The sequence below is a fragment of the Pelophylax lessonae genome, assembly GCF_965119305.1.
Source record: "Pelophylax lessonae genome assembly, chromosome: 1".
NCBI lineage: Eukaryota > Metazoa > Chordata > Amphibia > Anura > Ranidae > Pelophylax > Pelophylax lessonae.
The window spans coordinates 752,844,130-752,858,695 of record NC_138768.1 but is presented as its reverse complement, the minus strand read 5'-3'; the positions used below and the strand labels follow the sequence as shown (position 1 = coordinate 752,858,695).

The 14,566-nt window shown below is 43.5% G+C and overlaps 1 protein-coding gene across 1 annotated transcript in view; it reads left to right on the top strand.

Moving 5' to 3' along the window:
• LIMCH1 (LIM and calponin homology domains 1) overlaps positions 1 to 13,813 on the top strand; it is a gene marked incomplete at its 5' end in the record, with an annotated part of 291,739 nt that extends 277,926 nt beyond the window's left edge. The window contains 4 exon segments of the mRNA XM_082267323.1: positions 2,387 to 2,473; positions 2,582 to 2,690; positions 11,901 to 12,003; positions 12,844 to 13,813. Of these exon segments, the coding sequence (XP_082123449.1) occupies positions 2,387 to 2,473; positions 2,582 to 2,690; positions 11,901 to 12,003; positions 12,844 to 12,869 (325 nt within the window). The 3' untranslated portion in view covers positions 12,870 to 13,813.
• Between the last annotated feature and the right edge of the window lie 753 nt (positions 13,814 to 14,566).

Sequence of the window (14,566 nt, the reverse complement as noted above, 5' to 3'; positions counted from 1 at the left end):
CATTTTTACAGTAACAGTGCATATGTATAGCACTGATTACTGTAGTAATGTCACTGGTACCCCCAAAAGTGTCAAAAATGTCAGTCAAGGGTCCGATCTGTCCGCCACAATGTCGCAGTCCCGCAAAAAAAATTGCAGATCGCCGCCATTACTCGTTAGAAAAATCTTTCTCTTAGTTAGTAAACGCAATAACTTTTGCGCAAACCAATCAAAATACGCTTTTTGTGATTTTTTTTTTTACCAAACATATATGTAGCAGAAAACAAATTGGCCTAAAATGTTAAAAAATTTAGATTTTTACATTTTTTTGGGGGGGGGGGAATTTCATATAAAAAAATGTGAAAAATATTGTTATTTTTGCAAAATTGTCGCTCTTTTTTTGTTTATAGCGCATGATCAAAAAATCGCACAGGTGATCTAATTCCACCAAAAGAAAGATCTGTTTGTGGGAAAAAAAGGACGTCAAATTCGTTTGGGTACAGCGTCGCACGGCCGCGCAATTGTCCGTTAAAGTCACGCAGTGCCGAATCGCAAAATAGGCCCTGGTCAGGAAAGGGGTAAAATCTTCCTGGGCTTAAGTGGTTAACTGACAATTGCGTGTTCATGCAATGCTGTACCCAAACAAATCTTATATAAATATATAATTTGATCACATCTGGATTTACTTTTTATTATATAAATGAAAAAGGCTGCCAATTTTGTAAAAAAAAAAAAATATATATATATATATATATATATACATTTTTTTCTTTCTGCTATAAAACATATCCCATAAAAAAAATGAATTCTCTATAAATGTTGGCCAAAATGTATTCTACTGCATGCCTTTGGTAAAAAAAAAAAGTCTCAATAAGTCTATATTGATTTAAGACTCTGACGCTGGGGGAAAATGACTAGCTGCCACTGACATCACCAGTGACATAATACAGTGATCAGTGCTAATAATAATACTAAACCCACAACCGTAAAATCGGTCTGTATCTGCAGTAAAGCATGATTTTACTCACTGTGGAACCTAAAGGGTTAATCCTCCACATTGTGTAAAAAGGCTGTTTGATTCTGCTCAGTTTGCTGTGTATTGCTAGAGAGTTTTTTTTTTGTGGGAAGGGTGCATGTGATTAGCACAGGCCAATCAGCACTGTCCAAACAGAGGGTCAGGGGTCATATACCCTCATAGTCAAGGGAAAACGAAAACTCCTCCTACAAGCTTTAGCCAGTGCTCGGCTGGACACTGATAGAAGTTACAAAACTGCTATATACTGCTGATGAGAAAAGGTATTTAACAGTTTATATTTACTAAAATAATTGCATTTCCATGTTCTATGTACTGTGGAAGAGCAGATATAGGAAATGAAGGGTCCCGGGTTTAGTAACACTTTAATTGACCAAGCTGAAGTTAGAGGCTGACTGGATACCATGCAGAGCTACACCAGATTTTGCACTCTCCAGTTTTAGTAAATCAACCCCCCAGTCTACAGAATGCAGAGGTCAGATCTTGTATCCTACAACATAGTACATACAAGGGTCGATTTACTAAACGCTGATAGACTGCATTATACAAGTGTAGTTGCACTAATTTTCCTCAGGGCTTTATGAATGCGCTGAACTCTGCTGTTTTTTCATAATCTAAGCATGTGCAAGCAAAAATGCTGTTTTTAGTTTCCTTCTACCTGATTATTATTTACAAAGTGAAGCTCCACTCTTAGGCTTGCAAAGTGTACAGTCTATTTGCCTTTAGCAAATCAACCCCATATTTAAGTAGTCAGGACTATATACTGTATATACAATGTACAACAATGTAGAAAGTTTATTAGTAAGGATGTATGTAAGTATGTATCATTGGATCCTTTAGATTGCTGAGAGGAAATAATGCTGCAGTGTCCGTTATGGGGGAAAAAATGGCCTTTTGTGGTCAGGTGGGTGGAGGGGTGGATACCCGGGGGATCAGTTGGATAAGTGAGAGAAAAAAAAATACTTTGTGTCATTAGTCAGAAGGAAAAAATGGCTAGTGTTGGTGGTCATACCACTTTTTTCATCAGTTAGGGGATCTAATAGTTTCCAAATGAATGATATGGCCCCTCCGAAGTCTTTTTTATCATCATGTATGTATACATGTCCACTGCTCATTGCATTTCAGATAATCACCCTCACGTTCACTTTATCAAGTGAAGTGCGCACCACCTTATGTTTGATCTTCCATCAAACATGTTATTTCATCTTATTCTATATCTCATAAAATTGTAAGGCCCAAGAACTTCTCTGCTATTGTAGACCACACATATATTGTGCCAGGTTTCTATCACAGTTGTATAGACTGTAAAACTTTTTTGTGTTGAAAGTGTTGGAGCACGATTGTTCTAAGTCTTCTATTGTCTTTTGGAAGCAGACTGGATCCGCAAGAGAACCCAAGGGAAATCAGCAATTCCTCACAGTCTACTTTTTCACAAGGCCAGTCACCCAACAGGTACAAAAGGTCAATAACACATTTCCTGAATGTGTTTATGTTCTATGTTAAAAGGAGAAATGTAAATGATGTGCATGCTCATGGAACACTCGTGATAGACGGCTTGTTGTCTTTTAGGTCTGTAAGTGGAAAGAAACTGTGTTCCACGTGTGGACTACCACTTGGAAAGGGGGCAGCCATGATCATCGAAACACTTAGTCTATATTTCCACATACAGTGTTTCAAGGTACAGTGTTTAATAATAATGTATTTTGACATATTCATTTAAAAACACAGACCCTTTTACAACCATAGTTCGGTCTTTTATGGCACTTTTCCACTGCAAGTACCGGCTCGGTTCCACTCGGCCCTGCTTGGCTCGGTTTGGGTTTTCCACTGCATGGTACCCGATGGTACGGTGTTGGAACGGTTCGGTACGGTTTGGTACGGTTTGCTTTTCCACTAATAGTAAATGGGTGGGATAACAACGATTCTCTGACCAATCAGTGGCTAGTAGTGACAAACAGTCAAGGCTGCATGCAAAGGATTGTGGGATATGGTACCGGTATGGCCCTCTTGGAACCACAACCGAGGTGGTACTGTTTAAGCAAGCTGTACCGTTCGGTTCCATGTAGTGGAAAAGCGCGGCCGTACTGTACCGAACCGTTCCAACACCGTACCATGCGGTACCATGCAGTGGAAAAGCGCAAAAGTGAGCCGAACCGTTCGGTTCCATGCAGTGGAAAAGCGCCATTAGGTTCTTAGTGAACGGCCTCCTCCACATTGCAGGTTTTCAAAACACATTTCTTCTGACAGGGGAAAGCAGCGTTAAAAACGTGCATATAGATATGTTTTTCAAACCCATTTAGGTGCGTCAAGCAAAAACCTATGGTATCACATGCCTAAACAACCAGTCTGTCCAATTTAGCTGATCGGTGATCAATTGCTGACGCTTCACGTGTCCTCAGCTCTAGCATGAAATTTAGTGAGCTGTGGGCATAAAATCGTTAAAAAAGTCCCCCTTTATAAGTAGATGGAAAATGCATAAAGGTTTCTCTATATACCAAATTAAATGAATGCCCAATTGAGTCAGGTAGGCACAATGTATCTGGGTAACGCAATACTTTGGATGGGGTAGAATGGATAACACTCACCTGATAGTAGGCCTGACTCGATGGTGTCTACTTAATGCAGGGAAATATACGCTTGTCTGTTTATATAGCAATATGAGGAAGGGGAAGTATGCACATTCATGTAGATCAAATTGGAAAATCCCTGTGACTGATACATTTTTTTTTCTATTAAAAAGCAAGCATCCTATTATTTTGTGATTAAATGCACTATTATTAAAGCCATACCATTTATTTTCTGTTTTTCGCAGACATTAAATTGCATTGTTGGTGTTGCTTTAGGTGCATCTGTGGCCAGACTGTGAACCACATGCTGACCCTGGCTTTTTCTCACATTTGTTATTTACAAGTAAAAATCTGTATTTTTTTTTTGCTAGAAAATTACTTAGAACCCCAAAACATTATGAATATTTTTTTTAGCAGAGACCCTAGATAAAAAAATGGCAGTCATTGTAATATTTTATGTCATACTGTAACTGCGCAGCGGTCTTTCAAACGCAATTTTCTTGGAAAAAATACACTTTAAGGAATTTAAAAAACAAAAGCAGTAAAGTTAGTCCAATATTTTTGTGTAATGTGAATTATAATGTATACACCAAGTAAATAGATTTCTAACATGTCATTCTATAAAATTGCACACACTCGTGGAATGGCAACAAACTACGGTACTTAAAAATTTCTATAGGCGACTCTTAAACCACTTCTGGACCGGAAGGTTTTACTCCCTAATGACCAGGCCATTTTTTGCAATATGGTACTGCGTTACTTTACCTGACAATTGCGGGGTCGTGCGATGCTGTACCCAAATAAAATTAATGTCCTTTTAATAGAGCTTTCTTTTGGTGGTAATTGATCACCTCTGCATTTGCTTTGCTTTTTTTTTTTATTGCGCTATAAACAAAAAAATAACAATTTTGAAAAAAAATATATATATATTTTTTACTTTCTGCAAAAAAATAAAAAATTTAATTTTCTCTTTCATTCATCGACTGACACAGCACTTCATAAATCATAACTACTGGGTTATATTGCCTCCTCCAGGAGTCGGACTAGGCAGAACAAAAAAACACCGGCATACGCCCATCAGGTCATCCTCCGGTGGTATATAACCCCCCTCTTTGCAATTTTTTTTCCTTCCTTGCATCTTTTTTAATTTTTCCCTTGGGAGATCTACAATCAACTGCCGGGGTGGGCGACAAGCTGATCCAGTGGTCCCCCCAGCCCAGCCAGCGAGCGTGTGCAGACCGCAGCTACGTGCTAGGTAAGCCGCGACATAGCCTCACAGGCTGGCCCGTGAGTCTTGCAGGGTCGCATGGTTTGAGTCACAGCATTCCCTTGGCCAACAGCTCCCCCGCTTCGTTGGCGAAGAGTTTTGTCTGGAGCGTCAACCGCACCATGGAAGGGTAAGTACAGTCCCCCCTCTCCCTATTGAGCGGTTCTGGGGTGGACGCGGGGATCCTCCAGGGATGGTCGGGCCTGCCTACGGGTTCCTCCCTCCCATGGGGGTCCCAGGACAGGTGGCAGAGACCCCTGGGGGTCTCCCCCGCCATTTCCCTTTTGTTGAGGTGGTGTGTTTCCTGCCCTGATGGTATGGGAGGGGGGGTTCCAGTGCAGAGGGCACAGCGGAGACCCCTAGGTGCATTTCCTACTGTGTGCTGGTATGGTGCAGTTTCGGGGTCCCCAGTGCAGAGGGTGCAGCAGTGCAGAACATACAGCGGAGTTCCCCTAAATGTTGTCCTTGCCTGGGGTGTACAGTACCTTTAGCGTGGGGGAGGGGTCCCTTGCAGAGGGCACAGCAGTTTGGAAGGCACAGTGTTCCTCGGCAGCATGCTTTTAGCATCCTCAGTAGCCATGTTTGGGAAGGCCGATGACATCATGGTGGCCATTTCCCTTGGTTTGGCTGGTCGCCGGCTGGCGGCCATGTTTGTGTAGCCCGGCGATGTCATGGCGGCCATTTTCCCTTAGTTGGCGAGACGCTGGAGATGACTGTAACCTCGTGGAGAGACCAGAGCTCCTCCTCCTCTTCCTGTCCCAGGATATATAAAGCAAATGGCGTCCACGGGTTGCTGGGGTCCGAATTATGGCACTCCTCTTGTCAGTAATGTGATTCCTTGGGGATCCCTTTTATCTCTCCCTCTGCTGATAGGTACCCTGAGCATTGAGGGGATCCTTTAGTGATGCCAAAAGATTGTTTGTACTCCAAGGTCTTCCTTTCCCTATGGAGCCTCAGAATCACATCTCCCCCACTGACCCCCTCATGGAGGTGGCAGGTCCCTCGAAACCCCAGCTTCCCATGGTTGCGCCTACGGTGGTCCTGCAGGCTATAGGCCACTTCCACCCCAGATACTATGGACAAAGACCCAGGAGGAAGCATCCCCCGCCTTCCCCTGCTCAGTCTGTCTCCTCTGATTCTGACCCTGATGCTGCCTTGGACTGGTAGATCCACTTACAGTGTGTGAGACTTTAAAATGCGGCTGATGCGGCTGATGTGGCCGCGGACGTGGCTGTGTCTTTTGGTAAGCATAAATCGCCTTGCACTCCAAAGAGGTTTCCTTATATTCCTTATTTGACAGATTTACCTATAAGGGAGGGGAACAACCAAAGTTACCCTTTGTGGTCACTAAACGTTTTTCAGTACGTTACCTTTTTGAGGAGTCACTTTAAAAAAAGTGGACTAGTCCGCCAGTAGTGGACCCTCCTGTTTCCAGGTTGAGTAAAGCAACCGTGATCCCAGTAGAGGAATCCCCGTGCTTTAAAGATCTGTCTGACAGGAAAACGGAGGCTGTGGCGCGCAGCATGTTTACTTTGGCTGGTTCGGCATTGTGACCAGTCTTGACCTCAGCTCTGGTGTCTCAGACCCTAACTGAGTGGACCAAGCTTTTGCGCCAGGGCCTAGGGGGTGAGCAGGTTCCCACTGCTTATGTTTATTTAGCAGACCAGTTGGTCCATGGGCTGCAGTTTATATGTGATGCAGCTTTGGATACAGCTCCTTTGCTGTCTAAACTTTCTGTTTCAGTGGGGGTGATTAGGCACGTGCTGTGGCTTAGAAATTGGTCTGCAGAACCAAGCCTCCAAGAAAGCTCTCATTAATCTGCCCTTTCAAGGCGATCGCCTGTTTGGAGCTACTCTGGATGGACATAATTAAGGGTCTCACAGGAGGGGAAGAGTACCTTCCTGCCACAACCTAGGAACGAGAAGGTGCCTTGTCGCAGATGGGGGCCCTCCTTCTCAGCCCATATAAAATTCTTTCATGTTCCCGGGACTGAAAATAAGGGAAATAGATTCTTCAAGTTTTACCTGTGAGGTTCCAAGCATCCTTGGTCTGGTAAGCCTAGAACTGGCTACTCCGGACCCGCAGACAAGACCCCTTCCTCATGAAAGTCTGCCCTCACCCATTACTGGGGTGGGGGGACATCTTCGTTGGCAGAGTTCATCCACTTCTGAGTTTTTAGGCCCTGATTCTCCTTGTGCGGATATAATTCCTTCAAAAGTTCGGGTGACGTCTGAACTACCTAAGGTCCCCCCTATCCCTGTCCAGGAAAGTGAATTACCAAGGTCTGATTTTAATTCTGACCAGGGTGGTCCTTCATCTGGACAAACTTCAGGAACCACATGCCGTGATTCACCGGCTGCTGTCACACAGATCATTCTCTCTCCCGACTTTCATGCAGGTTCTGGTGGTATCCAGTTCAAGACAGTTCTGTTTGCAAAGAACTGCATGCAGCTTCTTCAGCAGGTTCGGCTCCACAGGAGGACACCAAGGTTAGTGGTGAGGTCACGGGTTCCTCTGGTAGACGCCGCAGACATCCTAGGAGCACAGTAAGGCCAATTTAATACTCAGCTCAAACTACTTCTGCAATTCCTGCGAGAAATCAAGGGCGAGGGTCTTCCAATCATTCTAGTGGCTATAAACGTCCCTTGGGGCTACCTTTTTAGAGAAGCCCAGTTGTCTCCAGGGCTGATCTACCATACTGTTTTACAGTTGCTGGCTTTAATGGCTTAGCTATTGAAAGCCAGGCACTAAGGGATAGAGTTTTGTCTGGATCAGTGATCCCTACTATGGTGAAAGCGAGGAAGTCGTCTTCAAGCAAGATATACCATCGTATGTGGAAAGTGTACATTTCTTGGTGTGAGTCGATTGGCGCTTATTCTCGCTCCTTTTCTGTGGCTTGGATCTTGAACTTTCTTCAATGGGGCATTGAGCAGAAGTTGGCTATAAGTACCATCAAGGGCCAGGTGTCTGCCCTAGCAATCTTCTTTCAGTGACCCCTAGCCATGCACTCTTTAGTTCATACCTTCATTCAGGGGGTTCGACATGTGGCTCCACCTGTACTGTCTCTCTTGGGAAATAAACTTAGTGCTCTCAGTTCTCCAGAAAGCTCAATTTGAGAATATTAAGGAAACTCCCTTGCCTTTGTTGTCCCAGAAGGTGGCATTCTTGGTGGCCATTACCTCGGCCCGCAGGGTATCTGGGTTGGCGGCATTATCCTGTCGCAGTCCCTATTTAGTGGTCCATTAAGGTTAAAGTGGTTCTTCACTCCTGTCCATCATTCCTACCCAAAGATGTCTCTGACATCCCAAGGAATTTGCCTTGCATACCTTGGATGTGGTTTGGGCGATTCGGGTGTATCTGGCAGCTACGGAGTCCTTTCAAAGGGCAGAATAGCTCTTTGTGGTTACACAAGGACCAAGAAAAGGGCTGGCTGCTTCTTTCGGCTACCATCTCCAGATGGATCAGACAGACGGTAACTCAGGCCTATTCTATTAAAGGTCAGGTTCCTCCTTTCCCTGTCACGGTGCATTCTACTTGGGCGCCGAGTACTTCTTGGGCCTTCCGTCATCAAGCGTCAGTTTCTCAAGTTTGCAAGGTGGCCACTTGGTTGTCTTTGCACATGTTCACAAAATTATACAAAGTAGATACTTTGGCATCTGCGGATGCTTCTTTCGGCCACAAAGGTTTGCAGGCTGCTGTTTAACAGGGGCTGTTCCCTCCTTAGGGGTGTTTTCCTTTACATTTTTATTTTTCAGATGGGGCTCCTGTGTTCTCGTTAGGGCTCTTGTGTTTAGCCTTGGGTTATTTTTCCCACCCATCATTTTCCTTTTGGCACTGATTTTGGATGTCCCAGTAGTTTTGGTTTATGGAGTGCTGTGTCCGTCAATGAAAATTGGATTTTTGTACTTAATGTAAAATCCATTTCTCTGAGTTCATCGATGGACACAGCACCGACCCCTCTATGGAGTTTTGATACTTCCAATACTACTTGCTACAAAACTGATTACCTAGAGCAGAGGGGGGGGGGGGGGTTACATACCAGCTGAGGATGACCAATGAGCGTAGCCAGGTGTTTTTTTGTTCTGCCTAGTCCTACTCCTGAAGGAGGCAATATAACCCAGTAGTCATGATTTATGGAGTGCTGTGTCCGTCAATTAACTCAGAGAAATGGATTTTACAGTAAGTACAAAAATCCAATTTTTTTCATCAATTTAGGCCAATATGTATTCTGCAATTATTTTTTGGCAAAAAAATCCCAATACTTGTATATTGATTGGTTTTTGCAAAAGTTATAACGTCTCCAAACGATGCAATATTTTTATGGAATTTTTATTTATTTTTATTTTTTTACTAGTAATGACCATGATCAGTGATTTTTGGTGGGACTCCGACATTGCGGAGGACAAATTAGACATCTAACTGACACTTATTGGGGACCAGTGACCATAAAACAGTGATCAGTGCTAAACTAAATGCACTGTCACTGCACTAATGACACTGGCAGGGAAGAGGTTAACATCAGGGGCGATCAAAGGGTTAAAGGAGATGTACAGTCAAAGCTCGTTTGGCTGTACATTTCCTATGGATCACAGGAGTACAGTTTTTTCTGCACTCCTTTTACCCTTTTTCAGCATAGAGTGGGCTGAAGTCACAGAAGTTGGTCCAGGCTCTGCGTCATCACGACCACGGAGTCGGGATTCACCAGATCGCTGGACCGGCACCCGGCTCAGCCTCTAAGTGAGCCGCTGAGAGCCTGAGCTGGCCCCTCCCCCCTCCACAGCTCTACCCTCCAGTGGGTGAATAGGGGCAGAGCAGGGAGCTGACAGTCAGCAGCTCTCTGCTCACGAAGCTGTGAGAACTGAGCGATCTGAGGTGTTCGATCACTTGGTTCTCAGTGTAGAGGCACCAGCGGACAGATGCAGCATCAGACCTAGGTAAGTATAATACTGGAAAAAAATATAAACCCATACTTCTCTTTTAAAGGGGGGGGCCCTAGGGGGTGCTTACTAACTGTGGGGGGAGGGCTTGCACTGATTGGGGGAAGACAGTGATCTGGGTTCCTTCTTAGCAGGAACACAAGATCTCAATCCTGTCCCGAGGATGATCGCAGGTGGCTGCTGATTAACATCCCTGCTAGCCAATAACGGCACGATCACTCCTCCAGCGGCGCAATGGCCCCATCAAGTGGCTATTGAACTAAACGACTTACAGGTACGTCGCTTCGCGTATTACAGCCACACTGCCACAGTAAATACATGGCGGCCGGTCGGCAGGTGGTTAAAAATGTTTACAGGTTACCTGTTTAAAGTTACAGAGGAGGTCTTGAGCTAGAACTATTGCTCTCACGCTAACAATCGCAATGATATCCCATGTGTGGTCTGAACATTGTTTACATATGTGGGCGTGACTTACATATGCGTTCGCTTCTGCGCATTAGCACGGAGGAATGGGGTGCTTTCAATAATTTTTTCCTATTTATTTTACGTTTTTTTTTTTTTTTTTATATATTTACACAGTCTTGATTATAGATATCAGATATTATAGCTGCATATTACATCTAAGAACTAGGCAGAACTCGTTTTAGCTGCAAATCTGGAACTGTTTATTGAACAAGAATACATGCTTTTTATACACTTGAGAAGTATGTCAGTGACCACCCAAATATTTACCCAAAACATCACTCAAGGGTTTAGATAACGAGGTACAGCTGACACAAGGCTAATCCCATCATAGAGGATCCTCCAAGAGTTAATCAAATTAGCCATCAGACAGAAACAATTTGAATAAATGGGAATCTACACCTAGACAATGCTTTGATTAATCAGGATCTCACTCCAGGCCAGATTGCCGGCATCAAGCTAAAACAAAGTACATTACACATTATCCTAAGTATAAACACACAACACCCTATTAATCAGACAGTAGCAGGAGACCCCAGTAGCAGACTGTCCGGCTCCTACCTACAATAGTCTATGAGGCAAAGCTCATACAATGTTCCATCATTCTGATACAGTGGAATTAATGTATCATAGATTTCTTGAGGGATATTATGGATAAATATTACTGTCCCATTTGAAGTAATCCAAAGCACATTCTCAGTGTCCATTAAGTAGTTGTCCATCATTAGTGCCCCTAATAGAAACAGGGTGACTTACACATAAGAGGGGTCTGGGGAGCTGAAACAAGAGTTTCCTGCTCTCTCTGTTATGCTGGGTTCCACGAGTCCCACACCCAAAGTGACTCACGCTAACCACGTATAAAAACCTGTTGTGGGTTTACAATAGAGGACTGTCAGACTGACAAGATTCTGCCCTTTACAAAGATGCTGAAATTTTAGTGTCTTTGTTGTGAACCTTGAAGACTAATTTCTCCACAATGCCTATAGTTACAGAGGTGAGTAAGTGCTTTTAGTTTTTTTAGCTTGCAAAGCCTGGGCACAGGTTCACTTTAATGGAAAGTGGGTAATTTCAAAATTCTGGTTGCCTGGCCAAATATCCCTGATACAATGACTTTCATAGCCCCTTACATATGGGGTGGGCTCCGTTGGAGTCCACCTGTTCAGCAAGAATGTGGCCACGGAAGCCCCGCTGAGCAGGCAGATGACAGGTTGGTGTCTGTTCCACTTATGGAGAGCGGACACAGACACAGCCCGCTCTCCTGTTCATTTACACCCGACTGCCATCTGATCCGCCAAAAGGATGGGGAACGTCCCCATCCGTTTGTTTTTAGCGGATAGGATTGGATGTCGACAGGTCTCAACGGACACATGCCTGTTGACACCCGCCGCTCCATAAAAGAGACTGGAAGGTCCAATCGGATCTGCTTGAAAAACTGACAGGTGGACTAGATAGTTCTGCTAGTGTGAAAGGGGCCTAATATACATGATTGTTCTGGATCAAAGTACTGAGTCAGGCACAGCCAAATGACTAGCATTTTTAGAGGAAGGTGAGCAATGGCAACCTCCATACTCCTCTCAATACATATTTTCTTTTACCTTTGTCTTTTTTATTTTAATTTTTTTTTTTTATCTTCAATTCTCTCTGTTTCTGTTTAGTGTGGGATTTGTAAGGGACAACTTGGTGATGCAACGACCGGAACGGATGTCAGGATTCGAAATGGCCTATTAAACTGTAATGATTGTTACATCAGATCCAGAAGTGAGTGTTTTCCTCATATTAACAATATCTTCATAATCCTTCATGTCCTTTTTAATTTAGAAATTGTTTGTCATTCTACACCCTGTTAAACATGAAAACCCAGATGCCTCTGTGAAGACAAAAACAGGTGTATGCCCCATGTCGGCAAACACAAATGTTAATGGCCATGTTGGCAAACACGAATATATTGTGGTGGTTTTTCATTTGAAGTAGAACCCCCCCATCTGTTTCTGATCCCTTTAAATGTAAAATGCAGTGTTTGCAGGTGCTGATGTTGTCCTTTGTTCATTTTAATGGCTGCCTTCTCCTGGGAAAGCTCTCGAAAAATAGACCACTGCGGGTGTTTCAGCACTGTTGGATGTTCTCTGGCATCCAGCATCTGTGTGCATTGCTGCCGCATGAATGTACAGCAAAAGAAACCTATCAGGTTGGAAACGTGGGCACTACCACTACTGACGTGTATTAAGGGCACAGGTTCTGAGGCTGTCATCTTTATCCTTGCTTCATCAGTTAATGAGTCAGTGACCCTGAAACGTATGAGCCTATCAGGTGTGCCGACACCCACAATATTATACATGTTTGTTCCATGTCACTGACTCACCAGATAGGGAAAGGATAAACATGAGTAACCTGGAAATTGCACCTTCAAAATCAGGTCTTCAGTTCTAGCCAAGGTCTTATCTAAGGCTTGTTAAATCAGTGCTTCAGTAAGACCGTGGTTTCTGATTACTGGGATCTTTTTGCCTAATGGAGCGCACTCATATGGAGAACAGGTGAGGGATATATTTATATTTTTTCATGCATGTTTGATGACAAGTTATTTCATGTCATTTCCTTTAGCGGCTGGACACCCTACACCATTGTGACTTCATCAGCAGCCATGAAGAGCATTCGGAAAGGCAGAGCTCCCCTTCTGTGTGGGTGGACTCCAGACAATCACTTTTACCTGCAGAGACCCTGACACTCATCTCATGTGGAGAGAGGAAACACTGTGTGTGTGGTGCTTACTACTAGCATACTACATGATTTGCTTCATATTTCATATGCAGAAAGAATATGGTAGATTAAATCTGTGGAACACCACGGAGGAGTATTGTTTATTTGCCAAGAAGAGTGAAGTCAAGCCCTGGTTTACAAACAACCTGCAAACTGCAGCAACGCCTAAAGCGATGTGTCCTGGAAGTGTGTTTTGTGCTACATGTTCTGATGTGCCTCTTTCAATTCAACCTTAAAATTAAAGGTGCAGTCGATTTGTACTTGGTCTAATTATAGGGCTTCATCTTATGCACAAACTACAGAAAATGTTACCAGCAAACAATGATACCCTTACACTTACAGCACTGTGCATATTGTTTTGAATGGTTGTGAAGATAACTGTACCTGTTCATGGGGAACAGACATCCCAACTTGTGCTCACTGGTGGCCTCTACTTTTCATGGCCAGCTTGTAGGCAAGCCTCAAGTAACGCCATTACCAATATTTTAAAGATAAAACACTCTAATGTTCAGCAAGCAAGTTGTCCACCTCCTTAAAGGAAACAAACTGGAATAACATTACAAACAATGTCACAGCATTTAGTGTGGTGGATATTGTTTGTGTGCTACTTTCACGCAGTGCAAGACAGAAAAATGAATTGGCCTGAATATTTCCTGCACAAGCTGAAGAATTGCTCTGCCGCAGTTCTTTGTAGTAGCACAAGATGGCATAGTTCCACACTGAAGAGCTGTGCATTTCTTGTATTTGTTATTTATCCATAAGGTGCTGAGGCCAGTGCTTTTAGTTCATATTATTTGATATGAGCATTGGGTTTGGCACAAGGAAGCTTTGGTTTATCTCGCCTAATCTCCTAGGTTTTGCACAACACTTGAAGAATGTCTGCACAGATTGGGTCTCTTAATAAACAAGTGCACTATTAGTGATGTGGGACAATGCTGTTATGACAGATAGGATCACATTCTATGTCAGGACGTTTTGTAAACTCGTAGTGTAGATTTATTTTATAGAATATTGAAGAACTCCAGCTGTGTACATCTTGAAACCAAATGAGGTCCCAGAATTCTTTCTTAGGGTTTTCAGTATAATGAATATTAATGATATTGCGTTTAGTGAGAGCACTATATTTTGGGGTCTCAAAGCAATGGCCAACTGGGGGGGTAAGCTCATCACACCAAGGGGCAGCTCCTCACAATAATGGATTGGGGGACTAGAGTGTCATATTTCCATTCTCCTCACTAGCAGCTAGCAGATGGACCCCATGTTCTTTGAAGAAGTTGGTTCCTTTTTGGTTGACACAATTATTTTTTTGCTGCTGAGAAGACGGCCAATTGAAAGAGGATTGCTTGGTCCCTTGGATCAGTCTCTTAGCATCTTGTACCCATAAGGACGACATATTGCCTGTGTAGTCATGTCAGTGATGACAACCAACTCACAGGTGACACCTTAGAGCAGGGATCTTCAAACTACGGCCCTCCAGCTATTGCAGAACTACACATCCCATGAGGGATTGTAAAATTCTGACATTCACAGGCATAACTAGGCATGATGGGAATTGTAGTTCTTGAAC